This window comes from Thermobia domestica, chromosome 3 (genome assembly GCF_964235325.1).
Source record: "Thermobia domestica chromosome 3, izTheDome1.hap1.1, whole genome shotgun sequence".
Lineage (NCBI taxonomy): Eukaryota > Metazoa > Arthropoda > Insecta > Zygentoma > Lepismatidae > Thermobia > Thermobia domestica.
The window spans coordinates 108,178,103-108,195,009 of NC_137456.1; the positions used below are offsets into that span (position 1 = coordinate 108,178,103).

The 16,907-nt window shown below is 37.2% G+C and overlaps 1 protein-coding gene across 2 annotated transcripts in view; it reads left to right on the plus strand.

Annotated features, from left to right (window-relative positions):
• LOC145680653 (uncharacterized) overlaps positions 1 to 16,907 on the plus strand; it is a 197,969-nt gene that overhangs the window by 164,178 nt on the left and 16,884 nt on the right. The window contains exon 4 of one of the 2 annotated variants that reach the window (XM_081751432.1): positions 4,631 to 6,849. The exons of the other annotated variant lie outside the window; for it this stretch is intronic. Coding sequence (XP_081607558.1) covers positions 4,631 to 4,853 — 223 coding nt within the window. The 3' untranslated portion in view covers positions 4,854 to 6,849. Of the gene's footprint in view, positions 1 to 4,630; positions 6,850 to 16,907 lie in introns of those variants that run through there. 2 annotated transcript variants of the gene reach the window in all.

The window sequence follows — 16,907 nt, forward strand, 5'->3', positions numbered from 1 at the left end:
TTATTATTATTATTATTATTATTATTATTATTATTATTTAAATCACATAATTCATCATGCTGGACACGATATCTTCACATTACTATTGGAATCACTCTGTAAAGTCTCGCAGTAACTACTTTTCCAGTCTGCGTCGAAATCACATCGCCGTGACACTTCTGCAACCAACCACACTATTTTGCATCGCGGGTTGCTTACTTGTCAGTCATGGAATTCGCTGTTGGACTTCGGCACTTTCCCATTGGCACTTCTCGATTTCTGAAAATCAGTGTTTTTTCAGAAAAATTGACGCACTATACATTATATTTTATAATAATTTACTGGAACTGTGAAGAATATTCCTGTATTATTTGCATGAACATAAATGACTTAGACTACTATGAAATGTACGTTCCTGTATCCTAAATCCTATTCAACATATGTACTAAAATTGAATTAGTAGAGGGAAATGGAACGGAGGGAGGTGAGGCAAAATTTCCATAGCTCTGCATTTTGTCAATTTACAAGCATAAGGAACTTTTCCGTAAGTTCGCGCCAATGGTTTAAAAGTTTTCTTTTAATCACCATTTTTAAAAAGTATTTTTCGCTTATTTTCGTATTTTCGGAATTGTCCATGAATATAGTTGGAAATCCAGGCAAAATGTTTGACTTTTAACTTTGAGATTAACCAGAAGTACAATGGAGGTAAATGGGGACTACTATTTGGACGGTGTGAAACATAAAGCTTCGAGTGCTCGCCTAGACCACACCGTCTGCACAGAAAAATATGTGCCTGATCCTAATACACTAGAATAGATTGATGGAACTCTCGGGTTTTTTCTAGTTAATTACTAATGCAACAAATAGCACTGACACCATTATCAACGTGATGTTGTTTTGCAATAATTGTTAAAACTTCCGAAAATGCCGCCACACGAGAACTAGATTAATTTCACTATACTCGATCATCTGAATGTTGAAGTTGATCATTTTCATATTTTCTTTATGTTTTACTAGATGTCATAATGCAGAAAGTATCTATGTCTTGTAAGACAATTATTAACTATTGAAATTTTCTTTATACTGCATAGTATGTCTGTCATGCCATTGAAAAGGAATCACCTCTGAGTGAAGTTGTTACCCGTACCAGAACTACATGAGCATAGTTTTTTGCAAGTAACTTTTTGAGTTTCATCGGAAGAATAAAGTCTAGACGACGAAGTTTCATGGACTGTTTCTCGATTTCAGGTCACATTATCCCTGCCCATTCATAGCAATTCAGAAGGAAATAAGTCTTTTTCGTGTTGATATCTCAGAAATTGTCGAGAAAGATTTCATCTTTGTTTTAAATGTATTCCGTTTACTGTGTCAGGACCCAACTTCCATAAGCTTTTCTGTAATTTAACTAGGACTCACATATTAATGTTCAGCTCCCAGGATATCGTTGCTTAAATTGGAAGAAACTGATTGTTTAGGTTATTCAGCAGCGAATACTGTCATCAGAATTGCACCGGAGATTTGGTAACATGAATATAGTGTTGGAGATATTTCACTTGTAAATCAATGCTTTCCAATGTCTATGAATTTCGACTGGAGCAGAAATTCACGATGTAAAACGTTTAATAGGAGAATACTGCTTTACATGTAGAGATACATTTTTGTGTTCATTGCCAGTGCGAGCACGTGTTTGAAATTTGTTATATCTATGTTAATTCCTATTACGCAGAAAGGTTAAGTCGCTCTTTATCTTCCCACCTGCATAAAGTTATTTGCGCTGAAATGACGCGACCGATACTATGTTTATCAATTTAAGTGCAGGGCAGGAAATAGGGCCATTTTTCGAAATTGAGACACCTGTTTTTCTTTTACTGGCTATCATATTTCTGTATCTCTAGGAAGACGTTAAACACTCAAGTATCACCTATGTTAAAGTTTGGCCTGTCTTGTGTTCGATCTATGAATGATATTCAGTATTGTATAGTCAATCAATTTGTAACCGACCGAAAATAAACTGGAATTTGCTCAAGTTTGTGATTTGTTTGTATATCATCATTTGTGTATTAGATTTTAGTTCAAACGAAAAATATAATTAAATTAGTTATCCTCTTTCCTTCGACATCTTTCCCTTTTGTATTCGCTATGTTGAATTTATGCAAGAAAAAGGTATAGGCATGTTGTATTTATGCAAATTTCTTGCCTGTTCGTCCAGCACTTTAAAAGAAACACATAATAAAGAAAATATTCTCCATCCCCTTATGCCACTGAAGAAAGTAAAAAAAAAAAAAAATGAGACTTCCGGATTATTAGGAATAATTTATGCAATACTAGCAATTGTGTTTCGGTTATTTTACAGCAGCTGTATTGTATTTATGTGAGTGGCTTTTATATTCGTACTCCGTGTAAGAAGATGCCACACAGACCAAATTCTGCGCCTTTACATTTAATGTTTCAAATACAGTATATAATGGTGTAGGCTCTTTCTTCCTCTTAGTGATGAAATTTTGAAAGTTCGTGATCGTGAACATCTGACTGGATTAGTAGGTTGTCAACAAACTAAGAATTATTGTGATCTGTCAAGTAACTTTTCCGTTATGATATAGTTTACACAAAACTTCTTTTACATTTTTATACAATAATGTTCTCTTCTAACAACGTTGGGTTTTCTTAAAAAAAAAAAAAAAAACTCTACACCTCTTACTACGTCTACTATATTGATTTCTCATATATATATATATATATATATATAATTTACGTGTTTGTGTATTTCGATTATGAGATAGTCTTCTTACGCAGAATTTCAAATGTTTACATTCATAGATTCTAAAGTATCAAAGAATAGTAAACTCTGCCTTCTTCCCCCTAGTCTTCGAGAAGGAATTTCCAAAAAAATTTGACATGAAAAGTTTTATTTCTGTGTGACAGATAACATAATATGAATAATAATTAAATTACGTGACTTGTTTTGGCTGTTGATTGAAACTCTTCCGAACAATTTACAATTAAATGAGTACAATATTTAATATATACTTAAAACCGAAACATAGTTTACAGATGCATAAATATGAATTTGAATATATAATTCACACATTCTCAATATTGAGTTGTTGAAGAAGTCACGACGCACTTTCACAACAGATGTCGCTAGTTTATTTTTGTAAGTACTTGAATAATTGGCATCTATGTTATTGCTATGTAATTTGACAACGACAGTTTGTTTCATTGAAAAATAATGAGCTATTTTGTTGACTTTTGCAGATTTTCGGGTTTAAGGTAGAAGATCAAAATGTGTTTTCGTCGAGATTGAACGCGCGTCAAAATTTGAAATTTGTGTAAAGGTTACGGTGACAACCTTCTACAAGAACATTAGCGCCAACTATGGATTGTGAATTTTCGTGCTAGTTATTTCAATCTCAATAACGCTTCTTAGTCAGGGAGGCACACTGAGATTGATAACAAACAATCAAGTCAAACAACATTGCACGACACGAGAGATTGCAGAAACATTCAAGATATATCAGTCAAGCGTTTACAATCACCTAAAGAAGCTGAGATAAGCAAACTGTACTTTGGGTTCCTCATAAACTCAACGAAGTACGTTTTACGGCGTATATAAACATCGCGATATGATCATTAAATGTGAAAAAAAGAATACTTTTTTTTATGCGATTGATAAGTGGTGATAAGAAGTTGGTTGTTCACAACGATATAGTGCGCAGACGGTCTTGGTCCCGATATGATGATTTGCCTTAAATGACATCGAAAGCAGACTAAGGGATGATTTACTTTCAGCATGGTGTGATTTTAAAGGTGTGTTTCCGAGCCCCTATCAAGGAAGCCAATAATCAATTCGAATATGTACTGTTGGCAAGTGAGTAGTTTGAACAAATGCATCATCCAAAAATGTCCAGAGCTCGTCAATCGTTAAGGAGTTGCATTCCATCACGAGAGCGCAAAACACACACAAGTTCGATCACTCCTTTCAAATTATTGAATCTTGGGTGGGATGTGTTACCACAGCCACTAGACTTGCCTGATCTAGCACTGTCAGATTTCCACTTGTTCCGCTCTTTTCAAAGTTTCTTGGGTGGTATAACATTCAATCCAGATGAGGCTGTAAATTAACACATTGTTCAGTTTCTCGACGATAAAGACAGGTCCATGTAAGAACGAGGTATTTATGAAGATCACTGAAAGAAGGTGAAAAGTTATTGAAAAAAAGGGCAATATATATATATATATATATATATATATATATATATATATATATATATATATATATATATATATATATGTGTGTGTGTGTGTGTGTGTGTGTGTGTGTGTGTTTATATAAATAAACAACTTTGAAACTCATAGGAGAATATGTCGACTTCTCCTCCAACGCAATGAATACATCTCTTTTCTATGGCAGCGTTTTTACCTTTATTAATTGGTTTAATGTTTCTGCATGTTATGTCAATCTTTCTGAAACTTCTAAAGAGTTAACCAATAAGAAACGATGAAAAATTTATTTGAAACAGGAAAATATGAAAGGTAAATACTGATGAATATATGGAACGTAACTAGTAGAATTTTGAATTCTTTTTTTAAAAATGAAAATAGTGATATGTATAATGTATAAATCGACACAAAATTCTTGTTTTATTTCCAGACATATAACTGCTAAAACATCAGCTAAGGCTACAGAAGAAGGAAAACAACAAAGACGAGCTTATGGGTGTTCCGTATGTTCGAAGTCTTTCCCAACTCCTTTTCAACTAAAGAGACACAATCTTACCCATACAGGAGAGAAACCTTTTTCATGTCCTCTATGCAAAAAAGGATTTACTCAGAAAGCCAACCTTAAAAGACACTTTGTTATAACACGACATTAAAAGGCAGAACGTGAGGAGAGAATTAACTTAAAAAAAGATATAATGTTCTATTTGATGTTTGTAGTAGTCTTGCATAATATCCTGTATTTTATTTAAAATATATTATAAAAATTATATTAGTAAAAATATTCATACTTTCGAAGATAATATTGTGTGATTGATATGCCTTCAAACTCTGCTATCCACCGATAATCTCTTGACTTAGTACCATTCATATACATAAGTTCGTTGATTTTTTTTTATGATTTTGATCATATGATATACCTAAAGAGCAGAAATGTTATCGAATTGTATCAGGATATAAGTCAATGTGGCACTATTCTTTGTAATTGTGGGAAATAATTCACCAGGTATGTATTAATATATCTTAAGTTGAACTGTGTATGATAAAATTCATTACACTATGGTAGTATATTGTTTATATACAAAGCTGCTTATTTAATTCCCAGCCTGATGGTGTAAAATCTCGTAGAGATGATTTACTACTTATTTGTGCTTGTCTTCTTCAAAGTACTTGTTCTGTTGCAACTACACACCGATTCGAAGATTGTGGCCATTGCTAGAAGCAGTCCTGGAATGCTTGTTGTGAAATGTTCAGAGTTCTCTCGTTGTAATATTCTGGATGTTCTTGATATCAAATCATGTCTCTTGTCTCTTTCAAAGTAGTTTTCATTGTAGAGAACTTTAAGATGTCATAAAGGGGGTAGAGGGTATGGTGTACGACATTGATGTTTTTGACCATGAAGACGGCCACCATTTCTGAAATATGACACGGAGTATTGTCTTGATTGAAACGCCACTATCCAGATACCTACTTGTCCGGCCATTTACGTCAAACGTAATCTCGTAACCGTTATAACACAGCTGTGTGGATTTCCTTATTAATAGTATTCCATGTGGAACTAATTCGTGATGCACGATTCCGAACATGTCAAAAAAAAAAATCAGTAACACGTTCACTCGGTATCGAACTTCTCCGGCATTTTCGGGTATTGGAAATCCAAGTGACTTTCTTTGGGACGCCATTACCTTTATTCTCTGCGACGATACTGGCCAAGAATATCGGATCGTTGGCGACTGCAACCTTCAGATCCCTGCTGATGGTGACAGCCATGAGACTTCTGGTCCTAAGAATTCTCAGCACGAATTTCGCCGATACACGGCAGATTCCTAGATCTTCTTGTAAGATGTAGTGATATGAACCAGTGAAAATGTTAAATATTCCACAATTTCACGGACAGTCAGTCGACGATCGGATTTCTCAAGTATACTCACCTTGAACATTTTCTTCGATTCTGACTCATAGACGACGACGAGAACGGAGATCTTCCTTCACGGACATTCTTCCAGATTATAAACTTATAAACCACTCATTCACGCATCACAGAATGATACTTGCAACATTCCGTACGTGTCTATAGCCGTTTTTATAAGTTAACACAGATCCGCTGTTCCTTTCGATTCCCATTTCACACTCCATCGTGAATTACACAACACACACACACACACACACACACACACTGCCTGAGGTCAGGGGAATGATAACACTCTGTAATTTGAGATGTTCAGAGATGTTCCTGCTGTGACAATTCCTACATACAATTAATATTTTCCTTAGAAAAGTAAAATCTGGGAATTAAATGAACAGCTCTATATGCATCAATAAAATATAGGGAGTTTCTGACTTTAATAACAGGTATGAGTTTTTATTTAGGCTTCATTTTGCTACCTTGTATCTCCATATTCAGGGTGCCATCTCCAAGAACAAAGATAAGTAATCCATAAGTAATCCATGACCATCAACAATTAGAAAATTCAAATTTTTTGAGTGAAATTATTGTTGTTAAGTAAACTTCGTGAGGGTGGACTTATAAATACAATTTATAAATTACACTTACCTACCTTGCGGAGAAAGCAGTTGTTGATTTGGAAACGCATGCTTTATTGTCCATTGTAATTGAGAACAACCTTCTTCCAAGTGCAAATTAAATGTTTGAAATAAACAATGAACTTTCATTATTGAAAACATGGTTTAATAAATTATGAAATATATCTTTGTAATAATAAGTATATATAACAAGTGTTCTGAAATTGGTGGCCATGCTCAGCTTCAGTAATACTAGAGGCAAAAGGAAGACGAAAATATAATATCTCAATGACAATATAAGGGAATAACAGGAAGCTGCCATTAGTGATTTTTGTAGGGTAGGGGAATCTTATGCAATTGGCAGCCAGGCAACCCGCGTTCAAATACCACCACCTGTAATTCGGTAGGTTTGAAACGGCATGGGGGTGGTGATTAGAGTTTGTAGAACTTTTGATAATTATATATACCAATATCATTGGACCGGGGGAACTTTCACTACAAGGAGGATGGAAGTAATACTGCAAAACTACTGTTAACCCAAGTAGCACGATCAGAGATATGACCAGGGGAAATTTTGTAGCACCAGAAGGGAATTACTTTCTACCACCTTCTGAAATTATCAATGTCCAACGTTATTAAAACTCCTATTATAATGTCCAAAACTTAAGGGAATGTTAATTTCGAAAAGTAATCCTTACATTATGTTGATCATGTGAAGGCCAGGCATCAAGCTGGCACGTCTGATGGAAATGACTTAGGTACCAACCCGTTCAGCGACACAGGTGCCCTTTAGGTACCAACCCGCTCAGCGACACAGGTGCCCTTTATGACTGCGATAACACGAAGAAAGTCCGTAGCGGCAGAAATACGTAATCAGTGTGTTGTGTTGTACGGAGTGTGCAATGGATATTGGTCATAATGAGAACACATGTGAATAATGCAATGCACGGTCGGATTATCAGTAGATTAGAAATGATACAAAGTCAACAAGGTAAGATTAGGGCTTTGAATGTTCCTTGCAGTGTTATGTCACGACTGTGGAATTGTTTCTAGGCTGGTGAAAACATTGAAAGACACTATGAAGGAGGACGTCCGCGGGCAACAACACTACGTGAGGAACGTTATCTGGTATTGAATGCCCAAAGAAGACCAACGAGAACAGCAATGTACACCAGCTTGAGACCTTGCAACTGGCCCTGGGATCCACGTATCACCACATCAAACTATATACCGACAGTTACATGAATGCGCATTGTGTGCTCAACAATCCAACCGGTGCATTCCCCTCACAGTAGAGGGCTGCACGGGCCGGAATTTTTAACCCGGCCCGGCCCGTGAATTTACAATGTGAGGACAGACCCGAGTCCGAAATATGTTTTAGCATTTAGGCCCGAGACCGTGTGATAATCAAATGAGCCCGAAATAAGCCCGAATTACAGAAACTTAATAATTAAAGCAAAATTGTATTTCTATTTACAGCAATTACAGGTTTAATTTTGCAGTTGTGCTTTAAAAGTTCTCCGGAAAGAACGGTGCAATATATATCGTTGTACAGTTAGGTCCGAAAAGGCCCGAGAAATATAGTTGTATATTTAAAAATTTACGGCACGAGCCCGGACGGGCCCGAAGCTATATATACTTTGTAGGCCCGGGCCCGGCCCGAGCTCGTGCAGACTTTTATCTCACATATCAGCAGCGTCAGTCACGCCTACAATGCTGTATAGCCCACAATGAATGGATCTAAGGACAGTGCAGTGAAACACGCTTCAGTTACAAATCATGATTCAGTTCGGAGTATGATTTTTACGATCTGTTTGGAGGGCTTCAGGAACGCGTTATCACCATCAAAATGTTGTTGAAAAGGCCAAATATGGAGGCCTTGGTGTCACGGTATAAGACGGTATCATGCTAGTGGTCCTACTTCGTGTATCCTAGCAACGGATAGAAACAGTTGAGATCTACAGGAACAGTATGTTATCCTTGAATAGTATGCCCAACCGTTTCGTGCTGCATTCGGTCTTGATTTTCGTTTTATGGATGATAGTGTATGCACATAGGACATTGTTGGTGTAGGATTACCTGAAGCATTAAGACATCACCCATCTCGAGTGGCCAACACAGTCACGAGTCCTTTTGGCGTTTGGGCCCATACGCAGAAATTTCCGAAATACGGGGCCCCAAAGTGGCCCTACATGCTATAACTAGGAAGCGAATGACGTTACTTGTACACAACCGATTTGGCTGTGGTCCGGATATGTGTTACGGGAGACCGAAGTAGGAGACACGTATTTTGGCGTTTGGGCCCATACGCAGAAATTTCCGAAATGCGGGGCCCCGAAATGGCTCTACATGCTATGGCTAGGAAGCGAATGACGTTACTTGTACACAACTGATTTTGCTGGGGTCCGGATATGTGTTACGGGAGACCAAAGTAGGAGACACGTATTTTGGCGTTTGGACCTATACGCAGAAATTTCCGAAATACGGGGCCCCGAAATGGCTCTACATGCTATGGCTAGGAAGCGAATGACGTTACTTGTACACAACTGATTTTGCTGGGGTCCGGATATGTGTTACGGGAGACCAAAGTAGGAGACACGTATTTTGGCGTTTGGACCTATACGCAGAAATTTCCGAAATACGGGGCCCCGAAATGGCTCTACATGCTATGGCTAGGAAGCGAATGACGTTACTTGTACACAACTGATTTTGCTGGGGTCCGGATATGTGTTACGGGAGACCAAAGTAGGAGACACGTATTTTGGCGTTTGGACCTATACGCAGAAATTTCCGAAATACGGGGCCCCGAAATGGCTCTACATGCTATGGCTAGGAAGCGAATGACGTTACTTGTACACAACTGATTTTGCTGGGGTCCGGATATGTGTTACGGGAGACCAAAGTAGGAGACACGTATTTTGGCGTTTGGACCTATACGCAGAAATTTCCGAAATACGGGACCTCAAAGTGGCCCTACATGCTATAACTAGGAAGCGAATGACGTTACTGATACAGAATGTTGGCTTGGAATATGTTGTAATATATCCAAAAGTATGAGACTTGTGTTTGTTGTTAGGTCCCACAAAAAGGAATGTCGAATATACAGGGTCCCATATTGCTAGATTTTCAATAAGGCCATGAAGTTGACGTATGTGGTACCCATGCAATTCTGAACAGATGTTCAGCTGGCACGAGCCGTCTTGGAGGGATCTGCTGACCAAGAGGGTGTCAACGGAGCGAAAGAATGTTTGCGTTTTTCGCTTGTATTTCTATGGCTAGGATGTGTGGAAACCAGGCGGAACACTTTTGTGCAAGAGAGTGAACATTAATATTTAATCGATACGGCGTGTGTTGTCAGGAAACCGGGCAGAGTGGCGGAAGTAAAGTTTGCCGGCCTGTCAGGTTTGGTCGGAAGAAAAACTACATCTCTTCGACTGGGCTTATAATAGCCATATTCGGATCCCAGCCGAATCGGTTGTGTACAAGTAACGTCATTCGCTTCCTAGTTATAGCATGTAGGGCCATTTTGGGGCCCCGGATTTCGGACATTTCTGCGTATGGGCCCAAACGCCAAAATACGGGTCTCCTACTTTGGTCTCCCGTAACACATATCCGGACCCCAGCCAAATCGGTTGTGTACAAGTAACGTCATTCGCTTCCTAGTTATAGCATGTAGGGGCACTTTGGGGCCCCGTTTTTCGGAAATTTCTGCGTATGGGCCCAAACGCCAAAATACGTGTGTCCCACTTTGGTCTCTCGTAACACATATCCGGGCCTCAGCCAAATCGGTTGTTCACACTTGGGACCTTTTCCTCGTCAGACTTGTGACAGATGGTGACCTACATGACGTAAGTGTATTCAGGCAGATTTTACATTGTTCTTGTGTCATTACAATCTTTTTGTGTTATCCCCAGATATTTTTTTCACGCTCCTGAGGGGAAGATACATTTTTTAACGATCGTTCATTGTGGTCACTTCACCCTTAAAAATTTTATTGTTCGGAAGAGAAAAATGCATGTTCAAAACAAAATAATTTTTACTCATATTTGAGAGAAAAGTCTCATTATTTTGAAACATATTATGATTTGTAAGCCCAAGACAAATTTTCAGGTTCCCATTTATGAGATTTTCTCATTTCTTAAAAATGAGAATGGAATAGTGCGTGATTTGCAATATCGTAGATGATAACAACCTTACCAAAATAACATTATTATGTTTTACTAGGGTGTAATATTCCTAGGGCTTAATTGCAATACAGGAACCGAGATAAAGGATTTCAGTTGTAGCAGAGTGTGAATAGATATGAGTACGCAGTACGGTGATGCGGCTGAGGTGGCGTATGACTACACATCATGTGATAGTGGCGAGGAGCAGCATATATATCAGCTTTCGAACATAAATTTGGATGAATTGTAAACATACATTCGTTAGGCCGTAGAACGCTGACCCCGCTTATACAAGCTTAGGTTATATAGGCTATAGTAGTCAAGTTGGCTTTTTTATGTACCAAAGCTCAATACTCAATTCACATAATAACGAGTGCAGCAATAACAAGTGAAGGCGGGTGAGAGCCTCGTAGGGCACGTCGTTTTCTATATTACAATAGAATGGGGAGGCATGTCAATATTTTACACCCTTTGCCGTTCGTTATAAGGTGCAAAATAGCTTATGTACTTAAACAAAGAATACATAAGTCAATATGTAGTTAGAAACAGCGTTAAAAAGTGATTTAATATTATGGAATTGTAATGCAGAGGATCTTTTTATTAATCACCTACCATAGATTGGCGTCCTTTTTTCATCAAATCGTTTTAATGACACAAGTTTGTATGTTATTTGTGGCATAATGCTCTACGCATTTGTTCTTAATTTGACGTAGGGGCTGCAGTAGCTCAGTGGTAGAGCGTTCACCTCTGGTGCGTGAGGCCCTTGGTTCGATCCCAGCTCGCGGCAAGTGGGCTTTGTGGTGGATAAACACAGTGTGCGTGGTTTTCTCGGGGTTCTCCCGTTTCTTTCCACTTTCTTCATTCCACTATCTCCTTCATTTTCATCATCATCGTCCCTTTAAGCCTATCCGACACAACTGTGGGTCGTAACACAAAGATTTCATTCATTTTTTAAAAAAAATTAACGTCCCATAATTGTGCTTCAAAGCTAAGGGAGATAGTGATAGAGATGGATAATAATAGTGTAATGAAAATGTGGACGTACGTTTCTTGGTAGTGTTTGCTTGATATTTGTTTGTGTCCTTGTTTCCAATCTGAATTCTGTCCTTAGCTGTGGAGTTTCAGCAGAAACTATCGCATACCCCTGCCATAGTGAAGAAGCTGGAAAGGTAGAAGGTGAGTGCTGGGTGTCCGGACCTTCTCCGAAATCGCTGCTTTTATATAAATTTTATCTAATTTTAGGAACAATTTTACAAATTTTAATACAATTTGTCCTAATATTGAACTTGGACACCCTCCGAAATAAATTCCTGCGTACGTCCCTTGTAGGAGGAAACTGGAGAATCCTGGAAAAGCCCACGCACACTGTGTTCTCATATAGGCAACTTGTTTACGGCAAATAAGTAGGCATCTTGGACCGCGATTACTTAGTGGTAGAACTCGCCTCCGATGCATGGTGTTCCTTGTTTGATTCCAGCTCCGCCAAGTGGTCTGTGTGAGTAAACACTGTATGTGTGTTTTCTCGGGATTCCTTCACTTTCTTCATTACACTGTTTTCGCTCATCATCATCATAACGTCTCCCTAAGCTTCGTAGCATAATCGTGGGACGTTACACCCCAACAAAAAGTGTTGCCGTTAGGCTGAAGTAGACGATAATTCTTGAATTTTAACTATCAAGAAGTTGGTATAATGTTGGAGGAAACGGGAGAATTTTGAGTAAACCCACGTCGATGAAAGAGAAAAGTCTTGAGAAAGTGGACAGTGGTAAAAAGGCAAATGTTCAACTGTCTGATGCAGTAGGAATAAGTAATGCACTTAAAATATGTCTTCGTGGAATTTTATTGCGTTGAAATGAAAGTTTAAATGTGCTATATTTTAAACAATATAACTCTAGATGATAATTTAATATAAATTCTGTATGTACTAAAAGTTTGATTTTTTTTGCGTGTTTATATTTTGTATATGCCCTTTACTTTCTCCTTCTCGTATTTGAGAACCTCGTCTCTGTGCACTGTTTCTCGTTTTTGCGAAAGATATTTCTCAAACTTTTCTGAGAAATGTGTTTCTCAAAATTGGGGTTATATGCTCATATCCTCGTACTTTCTCAATTTAAAAAAAATTTTTTTTTTCTCAAATTTGAGAAAGCATTTTCACCCTCACAAATGAGACATAATTCCTCGCATTTGAGCCATTATTTCTCAAAATGATTTGAGAAAATCGAAATCTCACTTTTAAAATGTATTAGCCTACTCGGTGCACTGGTAAGAAACGGATGTTCTCAAATACGAGAATTTTTTCTCGAATTTAAGAAACTATTTTGACTGGGTTATCTGCACATTCCTTTTAGTTTTGGACATGAACGTGCAAGATTTTCTACATTTGTTTTAGAGGTAAAATAATATGAAGTGTTTGCAAATCTTTGAATAGAATGTTCAAAAGAAATAGTTTACATATACTTGGCCACGATTTGTTTCTAATGCTTAACAGTTCCATGCTTTTCCGTTCTGATGGGAAACTGGCAAAGTTTTATTTTCCTCTTGGTTGCAAGTTAAGTCCTACACATGCTTAAAAGAGATAAGTCTTGTGATCGTGCAGCCCAAGGGAAGTGACGCATGCCTTAAAGGAGAGCAAGGAGAGTAACATGAGTAGTGTAAGCAGGTATTGTTTTGTTGAAAGAACACCTTTCATCAAGAAAAAAGAATGGAACACTTTGGATGATACTCTGGATGTACACTACGCTGTTCAATATTCCTAGGGTTGCCATAATTTTTTGATTCAAAATACGGACAAGCCTTAAAATGACGACCTGTCAAAGATTACAGTGGCCAAACCCAGAACAATATTTTGAAATCTCTTACCTAAAAATCACATTTTTAGGTTATCATACATTTGTTTACTGTAATACTTAAAACACTATTGGAAACTAAAATGTTTATATATATATAATTGCATATATATATAATTACATATATATATTACATATATATATATATATATATATATATGTAATTATTATATCATTAACACAAATATAATAAATCATGGTATTTGATTACGTAATTCAATCTCACCAAAAGATACCTGGAATTGAAAAATGAGACTTTTTAACCTATTTTATTAATAGTAACTAAAATATGAGTTATATGATGAGAATACAATTCTTTTACGTTACTCTTTATGTGCGTAAAGAAGAACATTCACTATTTTTAGCTGTGATACGGCGCTACGGCGGTTCTGATTTGTTATGGAAACAGCGTTACCACCAACATCAATAATAAAAGCTAAATTTCGCCTGAGGTTTTTGCGATTCCTGACTCGGGAATTTTCGGGCAGCTCCAAAAACTCTCAAATACGGACATTTTTCCCTTTCATGCTTTGTACGATACGGACACGGACAGGGACCCAAAAATACAAATAGTCCGTACAAAATACGGACGTATGGCAAACCTAAATATTCCCTGTATTGATGAACACCAGAGACGAGCGATTTTTGCAGAATATAGCACTCCACATCATTATGCCCAGAATTAATCCTGTGTGTCGCTGCGTAACGTCGATGCAGAATCAAATATCATTACTAAATACAATGATGCATCATTCCTTCTACCAATTACTTCTTTCCTAACACTGTTGTAAGCGGGTACACGGTGCCTAAACGTGCGGAAAAGTTTTCGCTCAGCACCCGTAAGTACGTTCAACAAATAGTTCAGATGGTGCTAGTGCGACATTTGTTTTAATATATGATGTCCGCAATAGTATTTTATCGGATGCAAATGTCTAGGTATGCATACACTGAGAAAAAAAGGACTAGGATTTCCGTGTGAATACATCGTATTTACGCGGGTGCGCTCCTTAAGTAATGTAATTTCATGTATAAAAGTACAGCTGGTGGGAACACCATGCCAAGTCTGGAGTTCGGCGTCGAACTAGACTCGCTGTGATTGGATAATTTTATCCACATGATTGATTTCTTGTTTAAAACTATTACTCTCGAAAGGTAGGGAGTCACAGATTTAGAAAGAGCCAAGAGGGGACACTCGTAAGAAGGTAGTAACAACATTATATACCTAAGTTACCACCGTCGGAATGGGTATGGCGTTAATTCTAGATTTGAAATGGTGGTCTCACAATACAAAATTTTCGCTGGACAGTGGTGTAGATCGTACTACTGATGAAAGAACATTACTTAATGTGGTGACGCGCATAACCTGGTAAAAACAGCATTTACATGCCGACTGGGTTATGCATTTTTCTCCGTGTACATTAATGATGAAGCATACTTCTGATTTTTCAATGACAAAGAGTTCTCCCAGCCACAACGTTATCTTAATTACTGAACATAATATGTGATACATAAGAATAGCGGCACACCATACTTTTACACGTGTATACTAGGTTACAAATATTTGGGCATTGTGCCTGTATCATCAGTATATAGGCATTATGATGGGGTAATGGGTGAGACATCGACCAATTGAAATACAAACTGAATGTTTTGCGTTATACCTCGGTGAGGGCGAGGATCTCTCTTGCATGTTAAGCGTCTCAGATTTAGAATTTACTCTTTCTCAGTAAATCTATCTGCAAATGGTGACTAGTATCTAACTGGAAGTAGATCTTAAATTTGCGATTGTCGTAGGTTAGTTAAACCAGCTATGGCAATCAATTGTTGTTCTATCATAATATCCTAGTGGAAATTATCTGTTCACGGTATTACTTTACGAGTTATTTCTGATAAAAGCAGGACGCATGCAATACAGCAGCATACAAAGTATGTTGCATATGGATTAGCATTATATTTATTTAGGACGGTAGTGTTTTGGCTCAGTTAACTCCCTTCTCAGTTAATTTTAGTAACTTGTAGAAAAGGACTGTGATAAAGCGTGGCTGGGCATCATATTCAGATCGAGGTATTCCGAATATTCGGAGTTACATAACAGACTATTAGCAAGTATAAGATCTCTCTCTCACCATAAGTAAGATTCCATAAATTGGAATACCAACTGGGTATGATAGGACTTACAAAAGAAGAAGAAAATGAGAACATGTCGAATCGAAGAGAGAATGTTTACTGTATTACAAAACGCGAGTGTGGCGTGATCAAAAGCTTTGAATTACATCTTCTAAGAAAAATTGCAGAATACTATCATGAGGATAAAAAGAACTTCTAGGCAACTAGCATGTCTTGTTTCAAAAGTCTTCAGATTTTTAAAAAAGTTATTCAAACGTATATTTTCAGCAAGTGGAAGAATTTACTGAATATAAAGATCTTAATGTCGTAATAGAGGAAACATTTACATATACTCCAGAATAAGATCCCCAAATCTCAAGGCGCCGCTTGAAATGCCCGAGTTTGAAATACGAGAAGTCAGAAACTAAGGTTCCCACTTCAGCTGTAGTATTTTTAATACTATTAATAAATATAAAAAGAAATACGTATAGAGTGACGATACATCCTTTCACTATTTTTCTACGTAGTCATCTTCTCTGTTGAGGCACTTTTCTAGACAGAAATGACATTTATCAAAACATTTATCAAATGACATTTATCATTTATTTATTTTCTGAGAAGAAAATATGGAATTCTAACCTCTAAGTCATGTTTAGACCGCATGTTTACGTCATTATGTGGTGTGAAACGTTTGCCGCTCATGTTATTTTATTTTACGGAATAAACGGAAATCGGATGAGGCCAGATGAGAACTGTGCAGTGTGTATAAAATAGGGTTGCCACATTTAAAAATGAAAACCCGGGACGCTACTTAATTACGAGAATCTTTGAAATACTTAAAATGAAAAGAAGTGTTATATACTAATTTACTTTCTTCCATTAGATAGAGTTGTTCAAGTATTACGTAATCATATTTTTAGTCATTTTAGTGGACCTACTCCTCCCTAGTTAAGCAAATGTAAGCAGATGAGTTTTTTCTTTTTTTTTTTTTAATTTCTGAGGATCTGTTATGTTTCGTGGCTTTCAGAGTCTGTTTTAGCTTATTCAAGGTAAGATGTTTCCTTTCAAT